The sequence below is a fragment of the Syngnathus floridae genome, chromosome 3, assembly GCF_059516105.1.
Source record: "Syngnathus floridae isolate MCC-2025c chromosome 3, RoL_Sflo_1.0, whole genome shotgun sequence".
Taxonomy (NCBI): Eukaryota; Metazoa; Chordata; class Actinopteri; order Syngnathiformes; family Syngnathidae; genus Syngnathus; species Syngnathus floridae.
In genome coordinates this window covers 3,049,923-3,064,597 of record NC_142415.1, presented here as the reverse complement: position 1 = coordinate 3,064,597, position 14,675 = coordinate 3,049,923, and the positions used below count along the sequence as shown (strand labels likewise).

The 14,675-nt window shown below is 40.8% G+C and overlaps 1 protein-coding gene across 6 annotated transcripts in view; it reads left to right on the top strand.

Moving 5' to 3' along the window:
* Positions 1–14,675, top strand: part of arnt2 (aryl hydrocarbon receptor nuclear translocator 2) — a 99,908-nt gene that overhangs the window by 15,447 nt on the left and 69,786 nt on the right. For 3 of the 6 annotated variants that reach the window (XM_088370736.1, XM_088370735.1, XM_088370730.1), the window contains exons 2-4: positions 5,629–5,740; positions 10,985–11,032; positions 12,326–12,373. In XM_088370736.1, the coding sequence (XP_088226862.1) occupies positions 5,629–5,740; positions 10,985–11,032; positions 12,326–12,373 (208 nt within the window). The remainder of the gene's footprint in view (positions 1–5,628; positions 5,741–10,984; positions 11,033–12,325; positions 12,374–14,675) is intronic. The other 3 variants (XM_088370732.1, XM_088370731.1, XM_088370734.1) reach the window with 3 other exon arrangements.

Here is a 14,675-nt window from a genome sequence, read left to right as displayed (position 1 = left end):
ACCTGTCCCGTGTTACCCGCTGATTAGAGGTGTATATCGAAACCATTCGCCGGTCAGTCGTCGCTGTTTCGTCTGCTTTGACACATGCATGCCTGTCACCTGATTTCCGTGTACCTGATCCGCTGCGTAGCGGTATGCCTGGCTGGTTGTCTGCCTTGACATATGCATGCCTTCCATCTGATTTCCGTTTGCCTGATCCGCTGTGTAATAAGATGCCACCACGACACACAACGTGAGCTTGGTGACCGCGGTTGTCCGCAGTGAGGCACATTGTTCAGATGCACGCCCCGCGCTTTAAGCGTGTATTTAAGCGCTGTTCTCCCATCACTTGTAAACCCGCGAAGTAGCGTATCCGCGAAAGGTGAAGCGCAAAATGGCGAGGGATCACTGGATTACATTAAAACAGACAAAGGATCTATCTTTTACCCATCATATTACTACAATGCTGCTTGGGACGCTGGACGACCCAGCCACCAGCTTGCAGTCACACGTTTACATACCCATGTTCCCTGTTTCTAAGCGACCCCAGCTCTACTTTACAGTAATGACAAAAAACTAGGGTCCAACTATATAGTTAGTTATATATATTATATATATATATATAAAATAAGTCATTATTTTATTCATATCATTTATAAAATTTTGACTGCATACAAGAACATTTACAGTGTTTTGGAGGCCAATGACAATTGTTTTCAGAAAAAAAAGTACCAATTACCGTTTGATTGGCTGATTGATTCAGAAAAATTGTAATGAATAAAATAACCATCACCATGCATTTCAATGGATGTCAATTAAGTATCGTAAATTTCGGGCTATAAGCCGCACCGGACTATAAGCCGCACCAGCTAAAATTCTTGATTTTTTTTAGTTTTATACTTATACAAGCCGCACCGGACTATAAACAGCACGTGCGCACGAGTTATTTACAAAAAAAGACAGTACACGAAAGCCTTTTTAAAGTTTTAATCACATTAATATCTCGTTGTAAACACGGAAGTAACAGCACCAGCTGGGCTAAAGTTTTAATAGCATTAACATTTCGTTGTAAACACGGAAGTAACAGCACGAGCTGGGCTAAAATTTTACTAATATCAACATTTTGTTGTAAACACGGAAGTAACAGCACTAACTAGGCGGGTAAAAAAAAAAATACATACCAGTCAACAAAGTCACTGAGAGCCGTCTTTGTCTTCCTCTTGCCCACTGAAACCAGCAAAATCTTCCTCCTCAGTGTCCGATTAGAATAGCGCCAGAAGTACGTTGCAACACTCTTTCTCATTCTCTCCTTCGTTGTCGCTTTCATCGTCACTCTCGTCCTGAGGCAAATTCACTCCTGAGCTTGTGCTCTCCTCTCTGTCAGGCAGCAGACCGGCTTTTCGAAACCCGTTGGTGATGGATTTTTCCACACTGCTCCACGCTGTCAGGATCCACTGGCAGACTTGTGCGAAAGTTGCTCTTTGCATGCGTCCGGTTTTTGTCAGCGATATTTCGCCGCTGGTCATCCAAGCCTCCCATTCAAGTCGGAGGGCCACTTTAAATGCACGATTCACACTAATGTCAAGTGACCTTTTCGTTTCATAAATCGCCAACACCATGACGGTCCTCCTTTGAAATCTTGATATTTATTTTCGGTAGCGATTGCTTTTGCTTTCAGTCTGATCTGCACGGTGGAAACACCTCGGCCATCCGCTCTCTGTGTGTTCACCCAGTCTTCAAGAATGTTTTCCAGTTCGGACCACCTGGTTTTAATCCTACTGAAAGCTTCGTCGTCTTTTTACATTGCTGCAGTACTTCCCGTTGCCGTTTCCAACGTCTCACCATCGATTCATTTATGACAAGGTTACGTGCAACTGCTCTGTTCCCTTCTTTATCAGCCAGCTCAATGGCTTTTAACTTGAAAGCTGCGTCATACGCACGCCTTCCAGTGTCTTCCATCATTGGGCTCTGTTTACGCTAACTTTCCTCATGCACAACGCGCCACTACTGTATTCCTCGACGCACATATTCCACCTCTCTCACTCTTACCTTTTCTGCTCGAGTCCCCCCAATGGCCGTTAAAAAAAATGCATGTAAAGTTGCCGCCTGATCGCGTAAGGTTATTAATTTTTAATTACCATTTGTAAAATAATATACAAAAAGGTGATTGTCAGGAAAGAGGTGATTATTTGGGGATGCATAATTTTTAACGTAACAGCACAACAGCGGTCCACAGCCTTTTTATGAGCGTATAAATATATTAGTCATGAGAAAAATCACGGAAAAAATACTATATAAGCCGCACCGGACTATAAACCGCAGGGTTCAAAATTTGAGAAAAAAGTCACGGCTTATAGTTTGAAATTTACGGTAGTTTTTTGCTATTTGCAGCCCAGCCTATTTCCTTGTCGTGCTAATAGCGTGTGTCAGCTGTAATTATATTATTATTAATTATATGTGTGTGTGTGTGGGGGGGGGGGGGGGGGGGACGGACAAAACTTTCTGTTTTGGATCCCAGAATGCATTGTGTGGCGCAAATTGCGCAATGCATTCATCCATCCATACAGCCATCCATTTTCCCATCCCAGCAGACATCGGGCAGTAGACGGCGGACACCCTGAACTGGTTGCCAGCCGATCGCAAGGCACACAGAGACGAACAACCATTCGCACTCACACCTATGGGGAATTTGGAGTGCTCAATTTGCCTACCATGCATGTTTTTGGGTTGTGGGAGGAAACGGGAGTACCTGGAAAAAACTCACGCAGGGGAGAAATGCAAACTCCACACAGGATGGGCCGGAATCAAAACCGCAACCTCAACCGTGAGGCGGATGTCCTAACCAGTGTCTCACCGTGCCAATCAATTTAATTAATAAAATTATAGGGAAATTAATCCTAGTCATATATATGTGTTACCAACACAGTAATCTGTTCTGACATAGCAACAATGGACCCTTTTGCATAATGATTTTTGTGATGTCTAATACGCTCATACAATCGTTAGTAAAAAGGTTGTTGACCGCTGTTGTGTGGCACCGCTTTGCTGGGCGGAGGGATATGTGACCAGACACACGGTCACTGGAGAGAAGAGCGGTGTGTTAATCGCATATCCGTCTGCCAGGCACATAGTGCCACACAATTGACACAAACAAGAGACAGACTGAGATCAAGACGGACATTACTGGAGAAAGGAAGCTTTTATACACAACCCCTCATTATGGGGAACAAAAGAAATGCATATGATGCCATTTTTAAGTTAAAGGCAGTCGATTTGGCTAGTAATGAAGAAAATAGTGCTGCTGCATCTACTGTAGAGGTTTATTCTTGCCACTAGAGGGCACTGGGCTATTGTTGATGACATCTTGTTGCGTCACACTTTTCAATATTTTTGTCCCAGGTCATGTCTTCTCCAGAGCTTTACACTCTCGAGACGCGCTTTAGCTTGTCGAGCTGAACCAAACCTTGCTTCAGAGACGGCGTCGGCTAGCCTCGACCCGGCTCGGAAAGCTGTTCGGAGTCCGGTGTTTTGTTCGGTTTCTGGGTTTCTTCGAATTTTTGGGTCGAACTCCAATTTGTTTGAACCTGGACACGTTTGAAGGTCTACTGTAGTTTCTTTTATACCACTAGTCGAATGTGTCATAATTAACACATTAACATTTTCTTTTATTTTAAAAAAAAAATGTGACTTCAGTTTGTGTGTGAAATAGTGACATCTTGGTGGATTACTTGCACAATTTGCGTTGCCCACTTAAACATTGCCTGTAAAAATGTATTATAATGAATAGAAAATTATCCAACGTTGCCAGTCAAAAGTTTATTAAAACAAAGTAACAATGCTCATAATTCCTCTTCACTGTCTTCATCATCTCAAAGCTGTAAACGTAGCCTGAGCTGAAGAGAAGTATCTATTTAAAGGACAGTTCTGGTAGTTAATGAAGAAACTTTTTCAAAACATGCCATTGTCATTCAAAATCATAAAGAGGAGCTACAGGATTTTCACTGGACATTAACATGTTTTTAGTCAAATGTTGGAAGGATGGGAACGATTGGAATAAGCTGTGCAGCAAAGACACAGGTGCTATGATAAAGTGAGATTTGTACTTTGGTTGTCTAATGGGCGGGGGAGTTGTTTAGACTTTTAGAATAGTGGCCGCAGTGTCGAGGCTTTTCCTGCTACGATGAATGGCTGCACTGATAAATATAATATAAAAATAAAGCAGTGTCTTCATTACACCTCTCAAATTTAAAGCCTTGTGTTACTCACCCTATATTGCACAGCACAGTGACACTATATTAAGTGGATTTTTCCACTGGACTGCCATCTTATATTTTACTTGCTTCAATACTAAATTATCAAAAGCTCCTTGGAGTGTCTGTACAGGATTCATATCCATAAACATTTAAGAGCTCGTAAACAAAGCATGATAAATGCCCATTGTGGCGGCTGTGACTCAGGCAGTACAGGGGGGTCATTTGGTAACCGAAGGGTCGGCGGTTTGAGTTTGGCTCTGTTTGAGTCATGCATCCTTGTGTCTTTGGACAGGACACTCCACACACCCTGCCTCCACTGCCACTCACACTGGTGTATACCTGGATACGAATGTTTCGTGATGGTTGACGAGGCCATAGTCCTTCTGTCAGCCTGCCCCAGGGCAGCTGTGGTAGTTTACTATGACCAGAGTGGGAATGTGTGAGCGCATGAATATTCTATCCACTGTAAAATGTCTTTGAAAAGTGCTATATAAATCTGATGCATTATTATTGTTAGTTAGAAAAATTAACCTTGACATGTGTGTACAGACTTTTGTATCTGCTTTGTTGATATTCTTTAAGCTGCAATATAACCCTGTTTAAAATGTCCTGCAGTCTGCAGTTCTATTCCGATTTTGGCGGAAATTGTCAATTCAAGTTTTCTAGCAATCAACGTCTGAGTCAGCATCATGAACAAGCTTGGTGCAAAGGCTGAACTATTTTGCAAAGTAATCTACAGTAGTTGGCATTTTTCTGTTCCTCAACATTGTAATTACTATTCAATATGACATTTTTTGAAGGATCTCTTTTAGATTTTCAACAAACACAAGCACAAAAGCATAGTAATTTTTGTGCCAGATAGTACTGTACTTTCAAGATGACCCTTTTCCTTTGCCTGGCAAGCCAGAACAATTATGTACCAGTGATTGGACTGGTGGGGTCACATTTCTGAGGCGGGGCAAACCTGAGCAAAGTTTGAATGAACCAATCAGCAAATGGCAGACGTGAGTGACGTCGAGAAAAAAATCCACATCTTTTGAAATGAATGCTTCCATATCCGTCGGCTGCAGGGCTTTTAATGACTCTGTGTTTCTAGGTTCAAAATTGAGTTTAATGCTGAATTAAACAAACTACCGTCTCTCTTGTGTGTCAATTTGTGACGTTGCGTGCACAGGATACGTCACAGCCAGTCAATGAATTTGGTTTGTCGGTTCATTTTGTGTCACTGGTACAGCATTGGGTCTGACTTGCCAGCCCACCTTTTCCTAAGATAATTTGCCTTTAGCTATATCATAGTGTTTAATTGTGTTTGAATGAAAGATAATTGAATACAATGAGTAAGTTTAACAATGACAAAAGATTATTGTTATTAATTCTTTTATGTTCTGTTCCACAGAGATGGGCAGTGAGTTGCCGGGTACAGTAGTGATGCCGGGGGCAGTGGGATCCGGCCCGGTAAGGATGGGAGGATCGGTGCCAGGCCGTGGTGGCAAGAGAAGATCAGGCGGGTGAGTGTGTCTCTTGATATCCTCCGAACAGTGCTGAAAAAACACCTTGGCCCCAGATTAGCTAGAAAATAATGAGCAAATATAAATTGCAACAAACTGTACTGGATAAACGATATAGGCTTGATTTACTCAAGGTTTGCCACGGTTTGCATGTGTAAGTGACAATGACCACAAACCTAGCCAAATTGATGTGGAAGTTGCAAAACATGCATTAATGCTTCTCAGTTCATTTCTAATGTTCTGGGAGAAGTATAGTACCATATTGTCCGGACTATAAAGGCGCACCTAAAAACCTAAAATTTTCTCAAAAGCCGACAGTGCGCCTTATAGTCCGGTGCGCCTTATATATGGACCACATTCTTAAATTTAAACTGGCCCGAAGCATTATGTCATGAAATCAATCATAAGTGGCCCGCTGAAGACTATGAATCATGAATGAAAAAGACTATGGATCATTATTTTGTGATTATAAAGTAATTTGTTGCGTCTGAAGTTGAAAAAAAAAGATAAAATGGAGAATGATTTGATTTGGATTAAAAATCTGACATGATGCATTAATGGTGCGCCTTATAGTCCGGTGCGCCTTATATAAGGACAAAGTTTTAAAATGGGCCAGTCATTGATGGTGCGCCTTATTGTCCGGTAAGTTTAATATGGGCAGTGTGATGAGTATTGTTATAAATTACTTTTTTAATGTATAGTAATCCCTCGTTTTTCTCTCGGGTAACATTCCGAAAAGAACCCGTGATAGGTGAAATCCGTGAAGTAGAAACCTTTATTTTTTTTACCATTATTATACAGGTATAACATTGAAACCAAAGGACAAAACTTTGTTTCAGGCCCAAGCATTTGTTTAACAAAGAGAAGTAAACACTTTCTTCCAGATAACAGTAAAATAATAATTTTAATCATCAGTACGTACTATATAGTGCGCCTCTGCGGCCTGACTCCACTCTGTAGTGTCTTTTTCATATGAAGCCATAACACAATACACTGTGAATAAAATCTGTGAAGCAGTGAGGCCGTGATCGCGGAGCCTCATTCGACTTCCAGCGGCCCGCGAGCTCGCGCACTCGCCCGGCACATCCGGGAGGCCGTGCGCACGCGCCAAGTGGCCGAAAATAGCCCCCGCCGAGCGGATCGGCTGTTTATAAGCACCGCGGAGGAGATCGCGGAGCCTCATTCGACTTCCAGCGGCCGGCGAGCTTGCGCACCCGCCCGGCACATCCGGGAGGCCGTGCGCACGCGCCAAGTGGCCGAAAATAGCCCCCGCCGAGCGGATCGGCTGTTTATAAGCACCGCGGAGGAGATCGCGGAGCCTCATTCGACTTCCAGCGACCGGCGAGCTTGCGCACCCGCCCGGCACATCCGGGAGGCCGTACGCACGCGCCAAGTGGCCGAAAATAGCCCCCGCCGAGCGGATCGGCTGTTTATAAGCACCGCGGAGGAGATCGCGTAGCCTCATTCGACTTCCAGCGGGCCGCGCACTTGCGCACGCCGCCCGGTTCAAATTTTCTAAGTGCAACGCACAATGAGATGCATGAGAAACGGCCTTGGTTACCATCACATTTGAAGCGATGAATACGAAGTTAAATTTTATGACTCGGTGTATAAGTCGAGGTCGATTTTTTTCGGTCGATTTTGGATCGAAAAAGGTCGACCAATACACCGGCAAATACGGTATATATATATATATATATATATATATTTATTTATTTATTTATTTATTTATATATCCACCCCCCGGCTGCTTTTCCGTGCTTTTTCACATTTGCCATTCTCATCCCTGATTAATATCCTACTCCGTATATTATACCCTAATTCCACGCCACTGCTTGTTATAAAATGAGTGGGATGCTTCAAGAAGGGCATCCAGTGTCAAACCTACACTACCGTTCAAAGTTTTGGGGTCACTTAGAAATTTCCTTATTTTTAAAATAAAACAGCTATTTTTACCAATGTGGATGACATTAAACTAAAAAGGAATACTCACTCTCTCTCTCTCTCTCTCTCTCTCTCTCTCTCTCTCTCTCTCTCTCTCTCTCTCTCTCTCTCTCTCTCTCTCTCTCTCTCTCTCTATATATATATATATATATGTGTGTGTGTGTGTGTGTGTGTGTGTGTATTGTGATTAATGAGTATTCTAGCTGCAAATGTCTAGTTTTTAATGCAATATCTACATAAGGTGGATACATTGCCCCATTTCCAGCAACCATCCCTCCAGTGTTCTAATGGTCCATTGTGTTTGCTAATTGCGTTAGAAGGCTAATGGATGATTAGAAAACCCTTGAAAACCCTGGTGCAATTAGGTTAGTTTTCATGGAAAACGTAAAATTATCTGAGAGATCCCACACGTTTAAGCGGTAGTGTATGCCATGTGGCAACATTACAACTAGACGTGTTGGAAGAACTCCCTGCCTGCACTGCAGTTTCAACTTTCCACCAAAAGAGAGTGGTAACACACTGTAAACAAGTTCATGATTTGATTAGTTGACATATATGGCCTATAAATGTGTGTTTAATGTTGAGCAATTGAAAGTCAGACATGCCCCAGGGAAAAAAAAAATGCATCCACCATTTTCTTAGTTCAGAAACATAATTTACAGTATGCATAACTGCATAATTACACTACATACTTGTGTGAAGCTGAAATTAAAACCGCTTTGATTTTAAACAGCTTTAATAACAATGGTTTACAGTACATTTACATGAATATCTTATGGGACTACAACATACATACCATGTCATTGTACTCACCAGATATTAGGGCTGTAACTATCAAATACTTTGGTATTCAGATATACTACTGAAAATTGTTTTGAATAATTGGGTATTTAGATAGCAGTTTTTATGCTTACTCGTTATAAACACAAAAGACAAAAAAAGCACATTTCCACACAATAATGACTGACCAACTGCTTTTCATTCTTCGATAATCAATGTTTTATACTTACATTTAATCTGTGCATAAGAGTACGTAAGGGTGGGAATCTTTTGGCCCCTCACAATTCAGTTACGATTACAATTACGATTCAGAAGCTCCGATTCAATTACAACACTATTATTGATGCATTTTTATGTACCGTAATTTTCGGACTATAAGTCGCGTTCTTTTTCATAGTTTGGGTAGGGGGGCGACTTATAATAAGGAGCGACTTACATGTGTTTTTTTTCAAGAATTCCCCCCCCCCCCCCCAAAAAAAAAAGTGAAACCGCGATAAACGAACCGCGATGTAGCAAGGGATTACTGTAATTTTAATTTCAAGTGACGTCGGCAGCGCGACGCGGCGTGGCGCGGCGGTTGTTTACAAAAAGGACAAGATTGATCACGGGATAACAAAGATGACGAAGGGCCCCACGTACTACCGGCATCATTAGCGGCTTTGTTTCTAAGTGACACGGAGGACAAAGAGTTTCAAGTTTTTAAGGATTTGGAGTGACACAGAAGGTTTGAAAAACTATTATGGCTTTTACGCACGCCCGGTCCTACTCTACTGAGCTCTCTTTCACCTCCGTGGATGGAAGTCGTGGGCCGGCGCTCGGCCGGGTGGCTGTCCGGGGACGGTGGATGGGGCTCGGTCATGGCTTTTACGCACGCCCGTTCCTATTCTATGGATCTCTCTTCCACCTCCGTGGCTGGAAGTCCACGCTGCCACACGCCTGGAAAATTGTTTTGTTAAATAAAGAGCCGTTTACCAAACCCACGTCTTTCCTTGTACTTTGTTAACGCTACAATATAGTTATATACTAGATCTGTGGAATAACGACGAGGCTGACGTCAGGGCGCACGCGCGGCGTTGTTGACAAAGGACAAGGAATTTGATCGATGGATTTAATGATTTAGAGTGCACAGATAGTTTGATAATATTATTGCTTATATAATAGTTATTTGATATCTAATTTATATATCGTTATATGGGCCTGTGGAATATTTTGAAGTGCCGTCAGCGGCGCGAACCCATTGTTGACAAAGGACGATCGATGGATTTAATGAATTGGAGTGACACAGATGGTTTTATAAACGTGTTATTTATGTAATAGTTTTTTTTAATAAATCTGAATGTTACGTCAGGCCCGTTCTCAGCTCTTCGTTTGTGTTATTCTGTCACGTTAGCATACCTATCGTTTAGCCTGTTGTTGCTCGTTCATGTCTGTTCTTGGTGTTGGATTTTGTCGAATAAATTTCCCCCCAAATGCGACTTATACTCCGGAGCGACTTATATATGTTTTTTTCACGTTATTGTGCATTTTATGGCTAATGCGACCTGTATTCCAGAGCGACTTTTAGTCCAAAAAATACGGTACACGCGGAAGTACACGCCAAAACATGTCAGGTAAATCAACCTAAATAATTTGTCTGTGATAAAAGAACCAGTAAAATAATATTTTAGTTACGGTATATTGATGCACATTTTCACAACACAAGTTTTTATTTTTTTTCACTATTATCACTTGCACTTTATTTGAAAAGTGGTGTCCTCTGTACTCTGAATAACCAAACTGCAGACCGAAAACTCAGAACGTTATCCAAATGTGCCGTTGAGTCAGTCAAGACATGTTAGCCAAATTGTAAACATTTGTATTCAGGGTATGGGAACATGAGTAGGGTTAAACGAAACAGTCCTAAAATGGGCCATTGTTGGAGTAATGTGTCATTGAATGTGTAATGTGTAAATGATCAACAACTCATTGTATATTTAGAAAGTAGAAAAGGTATAACAAAAAGTTAGAAACGGTATAACAAATAAAGAAAATATAAAAATATAAAGACAATATTATATGTTGTTTGGAGTTTTTCCCGTAACATGCGTTTGTTGAGAAAAAATAAAAAAAATCCTGGTAAAATGTCTGGAATGTTCCTAAAAGGTGATGATAAAGGTTGGCATCTGTACCTGATACTCACTCGCCCCTTTTGTGTTGAATGTTTTTTTTTCTTATGACCTGCATTAACTGCGTGAACACACTGGTCCACTTTTGTGACTACTATATCTACCAAAGAGAACCTTTGTGTCACCGTGATTTTAATATACCGTCGCTTGTTTTTATGGATGAGGTCGTCAGTTAAAAAGGTTTGGCAGGTTCAACATTATACACAAGTTTGTCCATTTGCATGAACCAAAACAAAAAGTTCTCTTTTTCTTCAAACTGATCTTTGAGACGTTTACAGCAAATATTGGCCCCATGAGTACTATGCTCTCCAAGTCTTAAAACTGGTAATGCGACTTTCCTGTGGTTCTTTCTCAGAATGGACTTTGATGACGAGGACGGAGAGGGACCTAGCAAATTTTCAAGGTCAGAAAAATTAATGCATTAGACATTGTTACAACATTGGTTACGCTTCAAGTTTTAGATATAGCTTCAGGATAATATCAATGTTGTACTTTAAATGATCAAAAAAGCAATTAAAATGTAACTGAGAAGACTTGCTGATTACCTATGCTTACCATTTAATTGTTTGGCTGATCATTTCATAAATCATTGTATTTGCATTCATTAAAAGCATAATGTACATCTTTTAATTTTTTGGTATTTATTTCAGCTATCCTGCTGTGTTTTAATTGTCTCAACTTGTTTTCCTTTCACCGCTTTCTATTTGCCACCTCTAAATCCATAGGTTGTAAGTGTATTATTCATCAGCAGAAATCTCCACAGAGTGCTTTCTTGTAAGCTGAATGATGGCAGTGTATAGGACAAGCTGCTCTCTGGTGATCAAAAGAGGAACTGCACTCTTAGTGTTTTCCAATTGCATTACATGTGTGAAAACTGGCCGCTTAAACTGTGAAAGTTTGTCAGACCCGCTGCAAGTATGTCAGTGACATATAGTAACTACAGACTAAAAGAAAGGGAGGAGGAGACGTTTTGTGGTAAGGTTATCTTTGTTATGGTGACACACCAACTTGCAGCAGCTTCTCATTCACCAACAGTAGATAATTATACATCACATTTTATTTGCGTGCTTATTTGCGTGTACACTTGTTGTAATTGCAGTTCTCTTGACATTTCCCTCTAAATTAAGAGTTAATTATTTCCTAAAACCAATCGCTAATTTAAAAATGTCATACATAAGTAGAGAATGTCAATATGACATGACTGACAAATATGACAGGTATACAGTGTTTTGAATAGTTTGTCATCTTAAAATCCAAGCAATTTCAGGGTTCATTCAGAGGAAGCACTCTTCAGTTGTTCTCTAACCAAGAAGTAACTGCTGCCTTAATCTGACCGCTGTTGGTAGATTGTGATGCAAATTACCCACAATGATTTAAGTCAAATACTCAAACAAGTTACGACTTGGAAATAATAGTTGTGCTGTGAGAAACAAATGATATCTCTGTGTTATCACTCAAATTATCCTATCATTAATTACAAAAATATTTTTTTCATTCCACAAGCCATTAGCATGTTTTTAACATAGCAACTTTGCCTTGCACCATGCTATTTTCATTTGTCTTCTCTCATGCTCTAAAACATCTGTAACGCGTAACATGTTATTTGTCAAGAATTTTGTGTTTGTATTTATGTGTTGTCTTTCTATGTATTTACAATTGATTGAATGCATTTTTGTTTCTGTTTTTTTCTTTGTAGGTATGATGATGATCAGATACCTGGTGAGGATAAGGAAAAATATGCCAGGTAGGCCTAGCCATCTGGAGATAAAGTGGATACTAAGGATATACTGAAGTTCAAACCTGACCTGGCCTCAAGTGAAATAACAAGTCAGGATGGGGTTTATGCCTATTTTGAAAATTTTAAACCTAGTAAAAGATTATCTTCGTACCGACAGTACATCTGAGCTTGGTATTGGTGTACAGCGTTCTTCTTCACGGCCATTCTGTTTCGCAGATTTTTTTGTGGGTGCCAGTGTATCATGCTTTTATAACTAATTTATATATTTTAAAAAGTAGGAATTAGGGCTCCTCAATTATTTGAATTTTAATCATGATTACGATTTTCTCGATGATCTCAAAATTCGATTTATCGATTATTTGGTGTTTCCATTCTGAGATGTGTATGCGCAACTCAATCGTGACGCCCTTCCGTGTGTGGAGAGTGGAGATCCAAGCCATATTCAACAAGCATTGTACCTGAACGTGTTCAATGAACCAAAGTTCATGAACTCATTCATATTTTGGACGAATGTGAACTGAACGTAGCGCATTTTGGCTTTTTTGAACGAATGAGCAATGAGTGGTTTTGAATGGAAGTTTACTTTTGATCAAGGATGCCAGGTTTTCTCTTCTGTGACGTCAGAAGAAAACCCTGCTAAACACACTGTAAATAAGGTTGTTGGGGGGGAGGATTTGACAACCCCGGTCACAAACAGTTGCGCGGCAAAATGACAGACGTAACATTCGATGAAAACTCAGGTCGTGCGACGCACACTCGCCCTTTCTTGGCAAACAGGTATTATCCTGTTAGAGCAGGCGTCGGGAACCAATGGCTCGTGAGCCAGATATGGCTCTTTTGGTGACGTTCATCCATCCATCCATCCATTTTCTGAACCGCTTAGTCCCCACGGGGGTCGCGGGCGTGCTGGAGCCTATCCCAGTCGTCAACGGGCAGTAGGCGGGGGACACCCTGAACCGGTTGCCAGCCAATCGCAGGGCACACAGAGACAAACAACCATCCGCACTCGCACTCACACCTAGGGACAATTTGGAGTGCTCAATCGGCCTACCACATTTTGGGATGTGGGAGGAAACCGGAGTGCCCGGAGAAAACCCACGCGGGCCCGGGGAGCACATGCAAACTCCACACAGGGAGGGCCGGAGGTGGAATCGAACCCGCACCCTCCTAACTGTGAGGCAGACGTACAACCCAGTGAGCCACCGAGCCGCTTTTTTGGTGTCGTTATTAAAAATAATTATATAATAATTATAGTAATTAGTACACTCAAAAAATCGTTGGTCTTAATTAAAATACATGCATTTAATTGTATCTAGCTTATCGTTTTTTTAAAATGGTATGGCTCTCACGGGAAGTTATTGAATGAATGAATGAATGAATGAATGAATGAATGAATGAATCTTTATTTCGAACAAACAATAAAAAACAAACAACAAAAAACACACAACAATATTGTTGTGGTTTTTTTTGTCGAAACACTGTTTGAAGGAGTAGGAAGAAGCCTAGGCTTATCTTGTTATTGAATGAATGAGTCTTTATTTCGAATATGATTTAAAGAATAAAAACAATAAAAAAACAAACAACAAAAAACACACAACAAACAATATTGTTTGTTGTATGTTTTTTTTGTTTAGTCGAAACACTGTTCGAAAAGGAGTAGGAAGAAGCCTAGGTTTATCTTGTCCTACCCCTATCCATCACTTAGTTCCAAGTGAGAACATTAAAACTACAAAATGAACAAAAGAAAAACAACAATTTTATTCGTAAAAAATGGGCATGTATGCATCTGTCCGCCAAAAAGGTTCCCGACCCCTGTGTTAGAGCATTCAGGAATTTGGCATTGAACCATGAATTACTCTTGAGATTCTTTCTGTTGTTTTAGTAAATTATTTGGCTTTACTCCTTTACCTTTGCAGTTTTATGTCTCAAATTCCATAGGTTGTCTGGTTCTTTTCGGCAAACAGAAATAATAGATTCACAAAAACGAAAAGTTTGTTGAAGCAAATATAATTTTTGTTTTGCACATGGAATACTTCATTTGTACATGCTCTGTTTCCAATCTTAGCACCTTCAGCAGATTGTTTGTGTTTGCACATTCTGGACTAGCACGTTCACCTCACACTTTGGAGGTTGCGGGTTTGATTCCACCTCCGGTCCTCCCTGTGAGGAGTTTGCATTTGTTTCCCATGCTTGCGTGGGTTTTTCCCGGGAACTCCGGTTTCCTCCCACATCCCAAAAACATGCTTGGTAGGCCAATTGAGCACTCCAAATTGCCCATAGGTGTGAGTGCATGAGCGAATGGTTGTTC